This window comes from Lagopus leucura, unplaced genomic scaffold, assembly GCF_019238085.1.
Source record: "Lagopus leucura isolate 7727_CA_CO unplaced genomic scaffold, USGS_WTPT01 Super-Scaffold_100021, whole genome shotgun sequence".
Classification (NCBI taxonomy): Eukaryota; Metazoa; Chordata; class Aves; order Galliformes; family Phasianidae; genus Lagopus; species Lagopus leucura.
Genome location: NW_024962274.1, coordinates 5,619,736 through 5,633,765, shown reverse-complemented (window position 1 = coordinate 5,633,765; position 14,030 = coordinate 5,619,736). Strand labels below are relative to the sequence as shown.

The 14,030-nt window shown below is 38.0% G+C and overlaps 1 protein-coding gene across 1 annotated transcript in view; it reads left to right on the top strand.

The window, feature by feature from the left end:
• Positions 1 to 14,030, top strand: part of RASA2 (RAS p21 protein activator 2) — a 44,908-nt gene that overhangs the window by 1,962 nt on the left and 28,916 nt on the right. The window contains exons 2-5 of the mRNA XM_042878398.1: positions 2,844 to 2,949; positions 7,687 to 7,790; positions 8,742 to 8,836; positions 13,429 to 13,505. Coding sequence (XP_042734332.1) covers positions 2,844 to 2,949; positions 7,687 to 7,790; positions 8,742 to 8,836; positions 13,429 to 13,505 — 382 coding nt within the window. The remainder of the gene's footprint in view (positions 1 to 2,843; positions 2,950 to 7,686; positions 7,791 to 8,741; positions 8,837 to 13,428; positions 13,506 to 14,030) is intronic.

The following is a 14,030-nucleotide window of genomic DNA, read 5'->3' as shown; positions in this document are numbered from 1 at the left end:
TGTTGTTATTAGTGATGCATTTTGTACTTGTGCTACTAGATTGGCTATGAAGTATGGTGTGAAAATAGCTGTTGTCCTAAATGAGGCTGGTGTCCGAAACTGCTGGGTTGATGCAGTTGCTAAGAAGTGATTTGGCCTTATTGCTGCTTTTAGTCACTTGTGTGTTTCGCTGCTGGAACCACAGGTTTAAATATCTTGCTGTACAGTTTTAAATGACAGACACTGGAAAGCCTTGTGTAGAGCTCTACAGCTACAGGTAAACATGCATCTCTTTCTCGTCTCCCAAGAAAGCTTTCTGAGATGGTTCTCACTGACCAACTTACTGCCCGTGTTTTTTGAACACCCATTTGGAAAGCACTGGTGTACATCTCCATGACATCCCTCTCACTTGCCTTCTTGCCCTCTATGTTTTTGAATTGTGGAACTTACAATGTCTTGACGTTGCTGCTGCTGTTGTTGTTGTTCGGAATTGTGCATCTGCTGAATAAACTCAAATCCAAAAATTCAAGCAAATATCTGATGTTATTCATACATAATTTTTATTTTTTATTTTTAATCTGTACAGCTGGAAGTTTTCTCCCAATTGTAAATGTTAAGAGGTTTTGGGGAAGATGTGACAGCTGTGTGCTTTACCTGATAGGTGAGCTGCAGATCCTCACTCCTTTCCACCCCAAGCTCTGCTCAAGAAATCCATCCTTCCTTCAACTAAACAAATCAAGATGTGCAGATCTTTTCTCTTTTGTAGGAAGGCTTTTAATACAGAAGGACTGCAGTGTAGTAGAGTGAAAAAAGAAGATGTGGATTACGTAGAAATATTTGTTTTTTCTTTTTTAAGAAAACGTGGATTTGTAATATTTGTGTCTCTGCTGTACAGTGGTTTACAGTGCCAGTCAAGTAGTGTTATATCTTAAATGTTTTAAAATAGGGTGGAGAACCTTCAGGGTATTAACCAAAATTATAAGATGCTGACCAGAAGTAACTGAGTGTAAGGTTTATGGTTGCCAATTACAAACATCAGTGTCAGACCCCATCTGGAGATGAATAGCCTCTTGTCCATTTCCCTTTGTTATCTCTTGCATAAGTTTTAACAAGTTTTCTATTTGAAGGTGATGTTCCATCTCATGCTTCTCTGATTTTTTTCTGCAGTATCTCACTAACGGGTCACTTTCAGTTTAGCTTCATTTTGAAATCTAATGGCATTTAAAACCGGTTCTGTACCTATCCCTCAGTCTGTCAACATTGAGGGTGACGTTTATAAATAATACCTACACTTCCTTGTCTCCCACACCCAAACTGCTGACAAGCTCCCTGGTGCTTCAGAGAGCAGAGCTTTACCTGGGGGAGTTACCAGAGTGTACATGGAGCGTCTGTGCCTTCCCAGTGCACGTACCCCTGGCTTCCAAAGGGCAGCAGGGCAGCTCAGCCTGCTCTGTTGAACCATCCTGCTCTTCTCAGTGCTGTTGTGGCTTTTTAAATACCAGACTGACTTGCTTAAACTTAAAGGCCACCACTGATCTATTAGGCAAAAAGAGAAAACAAAGCCCTTATGATTTAACATCTTAGCAGCGTAAACAGTACAGCTTATTTTTCAACATGCTGCTTATCTGCAGTTTTTTCAAAAGGAACAGACGTGTGACAAACCTATCTTCAGGCAGCAGACTTTGGAGGTGGAGGTGGTGTGATATTTAGACATGGTACGTAATGAAAATCAGTCATTCATGTAGCTATGGTCATGTTACACTTCAGTACTTTATCTGAAGTTCAGATAATTTTGATTCCATATTTTCTGGGGAGGGATATCTCCAGTAGGAGTGTAAGAGTGAGTGTGACTGGCAGAACTACTGGCTAAGTCTGAGTCCAGAATTCAGAATTCAGTTCTGGTTGCCTGTGTTAAAGTTCAGAATTAAAATGGCATAAGACAGAGAAGAACTGCTCAGCCATTAAGAGTTTCTTTCCTTTGGAGTGAGGATCAAAAAAACTGGTGTCTATCAGCAGGATATGAGGTGACAGGGGACCGATTCCTGTCTTCAAAGAAGGACGCACCGGAGGGGACGTACTGCTTAAGCGAGTGGACAGCATTGCCATAAAGTTGTGGAGGTGTCTACAGCACTGAGCTTCTGGGCAAGCAGATGGAATATGGGGATGTATTCTTAGCTGTAACCACTTAGAACTAACTATTTCACAAAAAGGCTGCCAGGTGTCCAGCAGAGGTTAGTGCAGTGGCCTACACTCAGCATCCATCTGTTCCTCACATCTCATTGTTCCTCCCATTGGAAAGTTTCTTGTTCTTAAATGTGTTGCATTTAGTTGATCTGTTTTTTTTCCCCCCTTTCCCTAGCAAGCCAGACATTAGGGGGAAAAAAAAAAACACCAATGCATGTAGCTGACTCTTTGGAAATGCATCAATCAACAATAGCTGCTCATTGTTAAAAATGAAGTAGACAGCTTCCTGCAACCAAGCTGTTTAAGGAGAAAATACAGAGCAAACAGTAGCTCAGACAGTTGGCTGTCTGTTTTGGGAGCTAATGCTGGGTTGCCCCAGGCTGGAACTTCTCAGCCTCAGCGCTGCCGGCTCAGGCCAGAGGGGAGGTGCAGATGCTGCAGGCAGCAGTGCTGGTGAGGCAGTGCAGTGTCATCTTCCTGGCAGCATCTTTCCATGTCACACAGGATATAAACATTTCTGGGCACATAAGGGAGCTTACAAATAGAAAGTGAATATGGAAATGCATGTTGAGTGGAAGGACAGACTTTGAATGCCCATTAGAACTACAGAACTTCTGTGTGTGTAACATCCTGTTGTTTTTTCCCCTCGGTACTTACAGTTGTTTCTTTTTTGTTTACAGATGATGCCAAACATTTGATACCCAACAAGATGAGAGACTTTTTCTGTACCATAAATTTGGACCAAGAAGAAGTTTTTCGTACACAAGTAGTTGAAAAATCTTTAAGGTAAGCCTTCTTTTTTACATGGAAGTGGTAATCAAGACAGTCTAAGTCCAGAATAAAAGCAAGATTTGTATCGATGTGTATGTGGCTTTGCTTTTTCATCTCTAAAATGAGAACTGACTTGTGGTGACTACCCAGAAGTGTTACAGCAGTGTGCAAATCATAAGAATAGTGGAAAAAAGATAAAATGGAGGCTTATGGGTACCACAGTGCTTTTAAAAAGGAACATGCTAAAACATTCTGCTGTTACTCTGTTCTGTTCCATTGGGCAGCATAATGTTCTTTTCCTTGCCAAGTTATATTCAAGGGAAAGAAATTTGCTCCATCTGAGCTTTCCATGTCATTTTCTACTTCTGACATGTAGTCACTGTGCAGTGGTGGAATTCTGCTCTTAGTGTCTGTCTTGTAAAACCTGTTTCCAGAATGGAGGAACTTGAACTTTTCCATGTATAAGAGTTTTGTTTGCTGTAGGATGTTCCCCTGAGTAGGCCTCGTTCCCTCCTGCAAGCCTTGTTGCAAGAACTGCAACCTGTACTCTCAAGAATAGCTTGCTGTGCCTCCCCAAGCAGTGCTTAGCTGTAGGTTCTCCAATGGTTTATGAGCTTTAAAAACAGTCCAAAAAGTCACAATAAAATATCTGAAATAGTCTTGAAATATAGTTCTGTGATGACCCATACTGAAGCATCCTTGCAGCTGCATTGCTCTGAAGACCAGAGTGACAGTTTAATGTATTTGAGGAAGGAATCAAACCTTCCTCTTAAAACTCAGAAAGCCTGCTTGAAACGTTTTTGGTTTTTTTTCCCATGCTCCTGCTGTTTGCTGTGGTTTTGTTATCAGTGCTCCTTTTTGTTGTTTGGTTTTTTTGCTGGTTGTTTCCAGATCAGGAAAGCCTTGGTGCTCAAATAGTGCATTCAAAAAGGGAGTTGTTCTTTTTCAAAACAGCTTTTTAAAGTTGCCTTATACTTCTGCACGGGAAGTAAGCACCACAAACATGCAACCAGTTAAATTACAAACAAATTACTTTTATATCCAACTACATGAAATACAGACAAGGGGAATGAGCAAAATATTTGTTCCTGATTGCACTTGACTAATTAAACTGGAAATACAGTTTGATTTCCAAAATAAAATCAGTTTTTTTAGCTTTGCCATCAGATTTCTGTTACATTAATAATTGAACTCATAGAAGATAATATACTAAGAAACAAGACTTGCTACACTTAATTTTTATGCACTTTGTAAAATTATATTCCATTTAAAGGGAGGGAAATATGTTCACTTTAAAGAATTGTTAAGTTGATGCTCTTGAATCACATGAAGTAGAACTAGCAACTGCATAGTCAAACATCAGTAAAAGAAATCACCTTGGATTAAGCTACATTTTTTTAATAGTATTGAAATGTACCTGAAACTTGAGAATGGTGCCAGTAGTATTTCAGAGGGAAGAAGAAAAATCTCACTATAATGAAGTAACATTTTTGGCGGTGTATTAATCAGTGCTCCAAATGGAGAGATTTTCAGGTGATATTAAATTTATATTCCTAATTCTAGAATATTTTGTTAATTGAAAGTCAGTGTTCTGAAGCACTCTTTGCCTACAGGTGCTTTTTAGTCTCTCCTGGCTATGTAGGCAACTGTCCTTGCTCTTCTGTATGACGTCTGTATGAAGTTAAATACACAACACAAATAGGGTTCTGTACAAACTGATGAAGTACAGCAAGGTAAGGCATCTGCTGGTAGCAGCAGCGAGAGCTGGGTGCTTACTGTTGTATTACTAGCATGTGTATAGTTCTGAAGGCTACTGCTTGTTCTGGAAGCTTAATTATACCATCTTGTTGCTTATTACTCTGTTGGTCCAGAGTACTGTAGTAACCCAGGGCTACTGGAAGGAAAATGACAGTTCTGCACTCTGTTAGCTTCAAAACTGTATACATTACTTTCCAGTAAGCTTTAATATGGTATTTGTTTCTTTTTTATATTACTGGCTTTTTTTCAGAAGTAATTCATAGTCTGTTTTTGTTGCTGTATTCTAGCTTGCAAACAAGAACTGAGTATAATCCAAATCGTATTCTACAAGTATCTGCTAGTTGCACATCTGTGGAAGTAGTTATCATTGCAAGCAAATGAGTTTTCAGAGATAGAAGAAATATGAATTAATAGGAAGAAGTTTATGGCTAATGACTCAGTCATGTTTCCTGACACTGCAAGGGATTTCTGTGGATTTTGAAGAAGTTGCATTTTTTTTCCCTGGAAATGTCAAATAAGTTTGAACTTCCTCAAATTTCCATGGTGAGATATGAGGAAATTGGCGGTGGGGGGTGGGAGGCTGTGGTATGTATTGCTTTTTGGTTATTGTTGTTTTAAAATAAATGGTTTTGTTTTCCAAGTTGACCTTTGTGCAAATGTGAGGCTATAGAATTGAACTGTCTGATGTAACTGTTGAATTTATAAAATAACAGGTCTTGCTGTCTCATGCTTTGCTAAAGAATATCCAAGAATTGATTCATAATACATTAGTGATAATCTGGGTAAGGAGAAATGTGTTAACAGAATACATTATTAAAACAACACATTATTTTCTGTTAATGTTTGACAGTGACTGATGTTTTATTATTGTTTTGTTTTTTTTTTGCTGTGTTGGTGAATTTCATTATCCTTAGCCTTGGGATATGGCTGCTACATAGACTGCTGGAAAGCTGTACTGATAGTCTCCATCCCACAACAGAGGATCACTTTCTGGCTGTAGTTATGCACATTAGAGTTGTGCAGGTCTGGTAAAATCAGGAGTTACCACTTAGTGATGTGCAGTAGTTGCATGTCATCATCTGCTCCTGTCTGAAGCTCAGTCAGTGGCAGAGATTCCCTCAGTACCAGCTCGTTCATCTGCTGTTTGCACTTTGTGTTGCGATAACTTTGTTTTAACTGCAGCTATTACTTGTGTAGCTGGTCGAGGAGCCACATCATGAAACCGACCTAAATTAGAAATAAGCCCTCATTTCACCTGCTGTGTTATTGTGTCAATGCAATTTGAGTAAACAGTCAAAGAGCAGTAAGGAAATGGAGGCTGCTCTAGCCTGCACTGCTGCTACAGGTAGTGCTCAGGGATCTGTAGCTGCAGTGGTGCTGCTGACAAGAAGAATGTGGCTCCCTAAGAGAGCTGAATTTTTTGGGTGTGAAATGAGGAGGAGAAGAAAAGAAGTGAGGAGCTGAAAAACTAGGAGTGGGTTTTTCAAGTGGGAATTTCTATGTTCCGTATCAGTATAATGTGAGGTGTAGTAGTGATTCATACACTTTGGAGTCTGTTGTGAAAGTTCTGTGTTTGAACAAAATGGGCATTTTAACTTCTGATCTGTGTAATAATGAATTCCTGGAATTAAAACCATTGAGTCTGAGAATAGACTTGAATAATTTGGAATGCTGGATTTTGCACTTGTTTTTTAACAATGGTTAGCAGCTGTTTTTAATTTATTTAATGAAGCATTTGGTGGCTTTTCTCTGATTATTTTGAGGGGAGATTAGGTATGATATCCTATTTGGACTATCAACCAATGGTTCCCAGTGTAAGCATGTTTGTGCTGCTTGAATAAACTGGTATTTTAACTGTACAACGTCAGCCAGGTACTTTACTAGGAAGCAACAACAACAAAAATTTGGTTGTGATCCAATTGTCATTGTGCAGCTTTTTTCTGCAGAAAACTACCTTGTACATTGTGCATAGTAAAATGTAGTTTTCTGTACAGAGGAAGCAGAGGCTAAAATCCATTTCACAAAGCTGCACATCTGTGCTGATAATACAGCACTGCAAATGACAGTGTATGAAGTCTGTAAGAATCCAGTCATTCCAAAATAGGAGATTTTTTGTGATTGTGTTTTATTTCCAGAGTTCACAAATTGCACTGGCACCAATAGCATTGTAGTTCTGTTCAGTCTTCTGAGATGCAAGCTTCTGAGTGCTGGCTGTGGCTGGGTACATAATTTTTCCTTCAGTTTAATGGGCATATGCATCCCTTGATGGAAGGATACCAAATACATTATGTGAAATGGCTCTGGAATACGGAGGAACTCAGATATTTTCTTTTTTTCTTACATAGAATTCTTTGCAAATACTTGCTGCTGTTGTTTGGTACAGTATGAATGGTTGTAAATATTCTACTAGATTTCTATTTTATTCTAATATTCTATTAGATTTCAGTAGGTGGAGAAGTACAGTGATTGTTTCATCACATACAAGTATTATGGGTTTGAGATGAATGTTTCCCTCTATCAGTTTCACTGTTCTCTTCTGCTTATGGCTTCTTTTAACAGGTCTCAATCTTTGAGCATTAAGCCTGACAGAGGTTAGAGCACAACATGTTAGCAGTTAGTGAATTGGTTCCTGAGTTGTGTTTTACTGTGATTTAACTGGGCACGGAAGAGAAAAATATACTTTTTCTATCTCCAGAAATTGTTTAAGGATGGTGGGTTGGGAGCCAGCTAAAATGATTTCAAGACAGGAAAATGTAATTGAAATTGCAGCAAAGGTGGGACTTTCTCTGTGTGCTCTAATTTCTGTGTGTTTCTTGAACACATGCAAAGGGTTTTTGTGCTGTGTGATTGGATGAAATGGCTGCAGGTGGCTTGGATGACAGATTAACATTGTGGTGGTAAAAAATAAAAAAATAAAAAATATGGCATTTCAATGTCTGCTCTATAAATTACACCAAGTGCTTTCTACTTTAATGTTTTTTTTTTTCTTATCAGCCCTTATTTTGGAGAAGAGTTTTACTTTGAGATTCCAAGAACATTCCAGTGGTTGTCCTTCTACATTTATGATAAAAGTGTTCTACAAAAAGACCTGCGGATAGGTAAGCTCTGCGATGCTCTGCGTCTTGCATAACGTTCAGTTTTCAGTATCTGTGGTTTTATGGGCATAATTGTTAAACAGATGAATTTTCAAAAACGTAGTAGATAGTGCTCCTAAATATTTCTTTGGAGTTTGAAAAATGGGATTTGTTTCCTTGCTTTATTATACTGCAGTTTAAATTATATTATTAAAATTGTGTATTTATTTTTCTAGGCTAATGGGATATTTTTTATTCCTACTCAGTATGTTCTGAAATTCTTTTTTCTCCAATTCTGTTCCAGTGCAGTGTTTGAGTAACTGTCACTACTTTTATAGCTCTAAAGAATTAATTGACTTTGTAGTTGTGGAATAACTCTTAAACCTATAAGTGGACTTCTCTGCCAGTGCAACATGTAAACCTAGTGCTTAGAGGCTGCACAAAACATGTATGACTGAAAAGTTACAGGAGGTGGTTTAATTTCATTGTCAAATGGCTTTATCACAGCTGTTAGTTGCATATAAAGTTGATGTGAAAGCTCTAAGAGTCTGCTGTGGATGTGCACTGCATGTTACTTGAATTGAGGAAGGAAATAATTTGTACGAGGATGCCAGATAATTGGGTATAATAACAGCCTTCCAAATAGCAGTCAGGAGAGCAGAAGGCATCTGTCTTCAAATTGCTGTTTAAATGTTCTTCAGCACCGTTACTGTTCTCTCAAATCTTCGTTGTGTTATACCCAGCCACAAGTGTGTGCTTTCACTTGACCTTGTTATTAGTGATATCCAAGATAATTCATCAGAAGTAGTTTAATTAGCTTTGCATGAACTCTTTTGCTGCTTTATTTCTGCTTCATGTTGTTTGTTTCTATGAGCTTTTCATATAGCATCATCATTTAAAAATATATATATATATTCTTAAACAAAAATCAGTCCTGTTGAGGTACATGTGCTTTTCTTTCCCTCTTTCCTGCAGGAAAGGTGGCAATCAAAAAAGAAGATCTATGCAACTACACAGGGAAAGAGAACTGGTTTACGCTTCAACCTGTTGATTCCAACTCAGAGGTTCAGGTAACCATTAAATTGCACTCTTATCTTTTTAAAATTACCATTACATGTATTTATCTGTATTTAGACTATTTTTTTGAACTGTGACAGTTTAACATCTTTGTAATTCTTGTGAGTCATTTGTCTTTCAGCTTGATTAAAGAGTAATGCTGTCAGTTTTTCTAAACAGTATTGTTTCTTGTGATGCTTCTCAAAGCGTGTAGGAGATCTGAAGCGGCTGTTTGGGAAATGTCTAACAGTATTTTGATGCCAAAAAAGCTTTGATGCAAGGAATGCTATGTAATTTAGACAGCTGAATGATTCAGGATACTACTGAGTAGTTTTTTCCATCTGAAATGTTGATTGTGGAATGTGGAATGGCAATGTCTCCATATTGGGAGTTACTTGTGCTGTGCTCATACATTTATTTTATTCTCAAATACTTTCCACATGCAGCCTTAAATAAGCTGTGCCTCAGAGTTCTACTTTGTCTGTGCTTCACATCCTTCGGATGGGATTGTTGTAAGAACATTTAAGTGTGATGTCCCTACAGCTGTAGCTGTTGCTGTCTGTTCTTCAGCTATTCTGAAGTAAATACAGCCGTGTTCTTTGGAATCCAATCCTGTTGCTGGGATATCCGATTTAGTATATCTTAAGTTTTCTTTGGATATTCCCAAGTCTTGGCTTCCTTTCTGGAATTAACAAGAATTGAACTTGCTGATTCCTACAAAATAATAATAAGGTGGTGGTGGAAGAGATGTGGAAGTTTAGATATTGGTCACTTCTTAAAGCCACCATACTTTGCAGTAAATTTAAGACTTCTAGGATCACAATCCACTCCTAATGCAGGAGGTCTACACCTTCTGTGTCTTCTTCCATTCTGGTTCCACAACTCCATACTAACACGGGTAATCAGAAGTGGAGGTGATTAAAAATGGAGCAGAGTAAAAATACTGTATCCTTGAGTTCATACAAGACTTTGGTTTTGCTGTGTATAAAATATTTCCAAGATCATTTTTATCTTACATGCTTGCACAAGCTTTTTCAATTCCTTTGCTCTTTCTTTTCCTTCTCAAAATAGAGATTACACAAATAACACTGGTGAGTGAGTTGACGTTCCTATCAGCTGCCTTACTTTTTTTTAATCACTCTTACACCCGTGCTGCTTTTGCTGATGCATGGAAGTATGCCACTTAAACTGCCTTGCTGAATAACCTGAACTAAGTAGTGTGGTCCAGATGCTTTAAACTGATGGATAAGCATCTTCGTATTGTCTGAAGTGATGATTTGGTAGCTATAATTGCATCTGGTTTATTACACTGATGTAAAATTTTGATAGACTAGATCTTACATCCCTCTTTAAAACAAAGTTAATTTCAGGCTAAAAATTGTTCTTCTACCCATTTGTGCTTTATAAAAAAAAAAAAAAAAAAAAAAGATGAGGGGGGTGGTCTGTTCCAGTGTGTATAGGAGGAAAGTAGCCTTCTCATGGGCATTAAAAAATGTATTAAATGACTCGACTTGGACTTTTAGCCAGCATCTGTTCTGTGTTATGTTCTTAGCTGGTTTTTTTGTTTGTTTTGCTGCTGGTAACAATAGTAGGAATGGATATCTTTTTTTCTTCAAAATTTCTGCTGTCCGTTAGCTCTCAAAAAGTATAAGTAAATGGAAGAAAACTAAGCAAATAAAGTAGTATTTGAAAAGCTGTGTAGAACAGTGCACATCTAACTGCAACTGGTACAAACTTCTCAGCAAAAAAATCCTTCAAATTTTCTAAAATTCATATAGCCTCAGGTTGCTGGTAAGATGATTCTTGGGATTATTTGCCTTGCCTTTTTTTGATCTCTATATAGCTGGTTTGAAATGAGGTCATAGTATTATACAAGCCCTTGTTCTGTTCTGTTACTTGTAACATGAGAGAAGAATCTTGTAAAAATTTGATCTAGGCTTGCAAAATGTATAGGGGCAAGATGTTCTACACACTTCTAAGGTTCTGAAGGTAACGTGAATGTTTACTGACCTTGTACCATTGACAGGCTTTGTAGGTTTTACAATGATTGCAGCAATATACTTCCATTGTATCCCCCTGGCCTTTTGAAGAATGCATAGGTTTGTTTGAAAAAGTGGAGTCTGATGTTCAGATCAGATTGTGCATTCATAGATTGACATCTGCAAACCTAAAAAAGAGGAAAGGTCTGGGTAGAATGAACCATGCAGGGTTAGACTGTGTTAGTTCTGTGGGCCTGGGCGTAGTGCTAGGATCTCGGTGGTGAGGTGATGTGTTTTAGAAACATGGTGCAAGTTGCTCTAATTTAGTATGAGAAAGATAGAGATATCATTTAGTATGAGAAAGATAGAGATAATAGAGAATGCCGATAAACCTGTATCTGGTATGTAAAATTTATGCACTAATCTTACAGAATTAACTACTATGTGCTGTGCCTACTGTGGGAAGGTTATACAGTTTGTGGAGTCCCAGTTTTCCTTCACTTACTCCTACAAGTCCAGTAGTTTGTGATATTTTTTTCCCATCACGCTGATGGAAGTGGAAAGTGTAGAGCAGAGTTCAAGAGAAATACTGCTGAGTTTCTGATACTGGGAGAGGAACTGGAGCATAACTGTTAGCTTTTCTAACCCTGTTTAATCCACATAATCAGAGTAGCTCCCAGTTGTTGACTACCTCTCAGACAAACAAGTGTGCACATCCTTGTCTTAAATTGAAAGGAGAGAAGATGTTAGGAAGGAAACATATACTGTAAAAAATTGTCTGGTGGTAAACATGCAACAAAACGTGAAATGTGGGCGTGGTATAAAAGTGCCTATTGGCGTATATAAAGTACACTTAGCAGCCCAGTTTTGGCAGGAGAGCTTTAAAAAAACTCAAATTTAGTGTAGATACTTGTTATCTTTTGTAATGTGGAATTAATTGAAGTATTGAAATTGCGGGGAGGAAAAGCGTCTCAAAATACTGTGCTAAAATGCAGTAGTAATTCTAAAAGCAAACCATGCTACTGAATTGCTTCAGAGGTTCTGAATTTCAGGTTAGAGATTTGGGCACACTGTTTTTGGCTTCTCTGTTCTTATGCAAGTCTGACTGCCTAACACCTCCATCTTCCTCTAGTCAGTATCAGGAAAGATCATTGTTAATCCATTGGTAAAATTATAATAGTGCCTACCTGCTTTTAAACATTCCTGAGATCTGCAAGTGGAAAGTGCTTTCACATAAAACGTGCTTATTTATTGGATGGGTTGGCTGATTTCACCGTGCGTGTTATGTCGGAGGCTGATACAGATCTGCGGATCAGCAGCTGTCGTGCTGCTCTCAATGGGTAACAAAAATGTTCTTGAGATGCTCCATACATGTCAGGGGAGTGATCACTTAGCTTTGGTAAAATGGCTGTACTTGTCACGGTGCTAAGCTGTTTAATCAAGCTCTAAATACTGTTCTTAGGAGCAGTAGACTGTTGTACTGCTCCATGCAGAGCTCTTGATTTGTGTGGGGCTTTTTTGTTGAGTTTTGTTTTTTTTTCTAAGAGGAAAAAAGATGGTTAAGCCATTCATAAGGTCTGCTTATTAAATTGTACTTAGGCCAGCTATTTCCATAAATACTAGTTGTGTTTTTGTCCTTTTGCTTCTCATTCAGAAACTTTGCCTTGTAAGGCTGTTGGCATGCTTCTCAGTATCCTGTTTTTATTAGGTAAATCTATTTTTGCAATTGAAATTCTCTGCTTGATAAATATTTTCTTAACGTACCTGTGTTCCAATGCATGTAGTAACAGTTTGCAAAACACTTGGCAGGCATCCCAAAATAGTTATGTTTCCTTAAAAAAGAAACCTCACTTCTCCTCCCATGTGATGTACAGAGAGAGAAATACAGCCTTTGCTGCAGGGGATTGACAATAATGACACTTCAGTTTCATGACAAGACATGCATATTTCAGAAGTGCATGCACTGTCAGCTAGGGCTTTTCTTTCCATTTTGGTACTGTTGGAGCAGAACTGTAGCTGAAACTATAGCTTCAACCCTTTGAAAAATTACAGAATTATCTTCTGGGTCCCTACTCTGACTCTCGCCAAATTCATTGTACTGCTGGACAAGAGTCATAACCACGGACAGATGGTTTTCTGATGTTCCATTTAGCAAATGGATGAATCCCAAATATGCTGAGGAGAGCATGGTACTGATTAAAGGCTGTGTTGCTGTCTTGTTACAATAGTTGTGAAAGCCAGCACAAACAGCCAAACAAGTAGCATTGTTGTTCAGGCAGTGGATGTTGGGAGCGAGGTTGTACTGCTAAAGATCGTCCAAAGGAAGGTGCATATTATGATTTGGAGTTCTTGAGGCATTTTATTGAGAGCATATTCTTCCTTCTGCTGGAAGAATTGCTTTGTTTGAGATCTGTGGAGATTTGACTCGTTTCTACAGTTGAGGATGGTGATGCTTCTATTAATCAGCATATCCAAGATACTTGCACGATACGTGCTTCAGATGTTACTCCAACGTATCTCCTTCAAACAAACCTTAAATGGCTTCTAGCTATAAAGTATATAATTTTTCTAGTTAGTACTTCTAAAATAAAAGTTTTTAAAACTATTTGTGTTTCTGTCTTTTTCAGGGAAAAGTTCACCTTGAATTAAAACTGAATGAACTGATAACAGATAATGGATCTGTGTGCCAGCAACTGGTAGTACAGTAAGAAAATACATTAATCCTTAAATACACAGTTGTCTGTTACAGTATGATGTGATCTGTCCCTTTAAATACTGAATGTCTGCACATTCTGATACCAGTAATGTTTGTTTTTCTCTGTATGGCTTTTCTTGGAGCTTACTGTACTGGAGGCGATGGGTTTGTTCTCCTGCAAAAGTGTTTCACGCCTGCTTGTCTCTGTAGCTCCCAGTGTGCTCACTTCTATTGGGACTCAAACTTCTCACTGGCAAACTTAACATCCAATATGTAAAGACATTACAGCATATCAAAGAGCTTCGTATGAATAATATGCTTTTGGTGTATGTGCTCTCAGAATGGTAGAGGTTACCAGACAAATATTACCAGTGCTAAAGAAAAAGTGGGGAATTATACCCTTTAGGAAACACTGATGACTATGTAGTTTTGCTGTTAGTCTTACAGCTGTGTTTTATAATTTATTTGTTTAAATTTATAATTCAAACTTTTGGAGTCTGAATACACAGTTTACACACTTAGTACAGAGAAGGC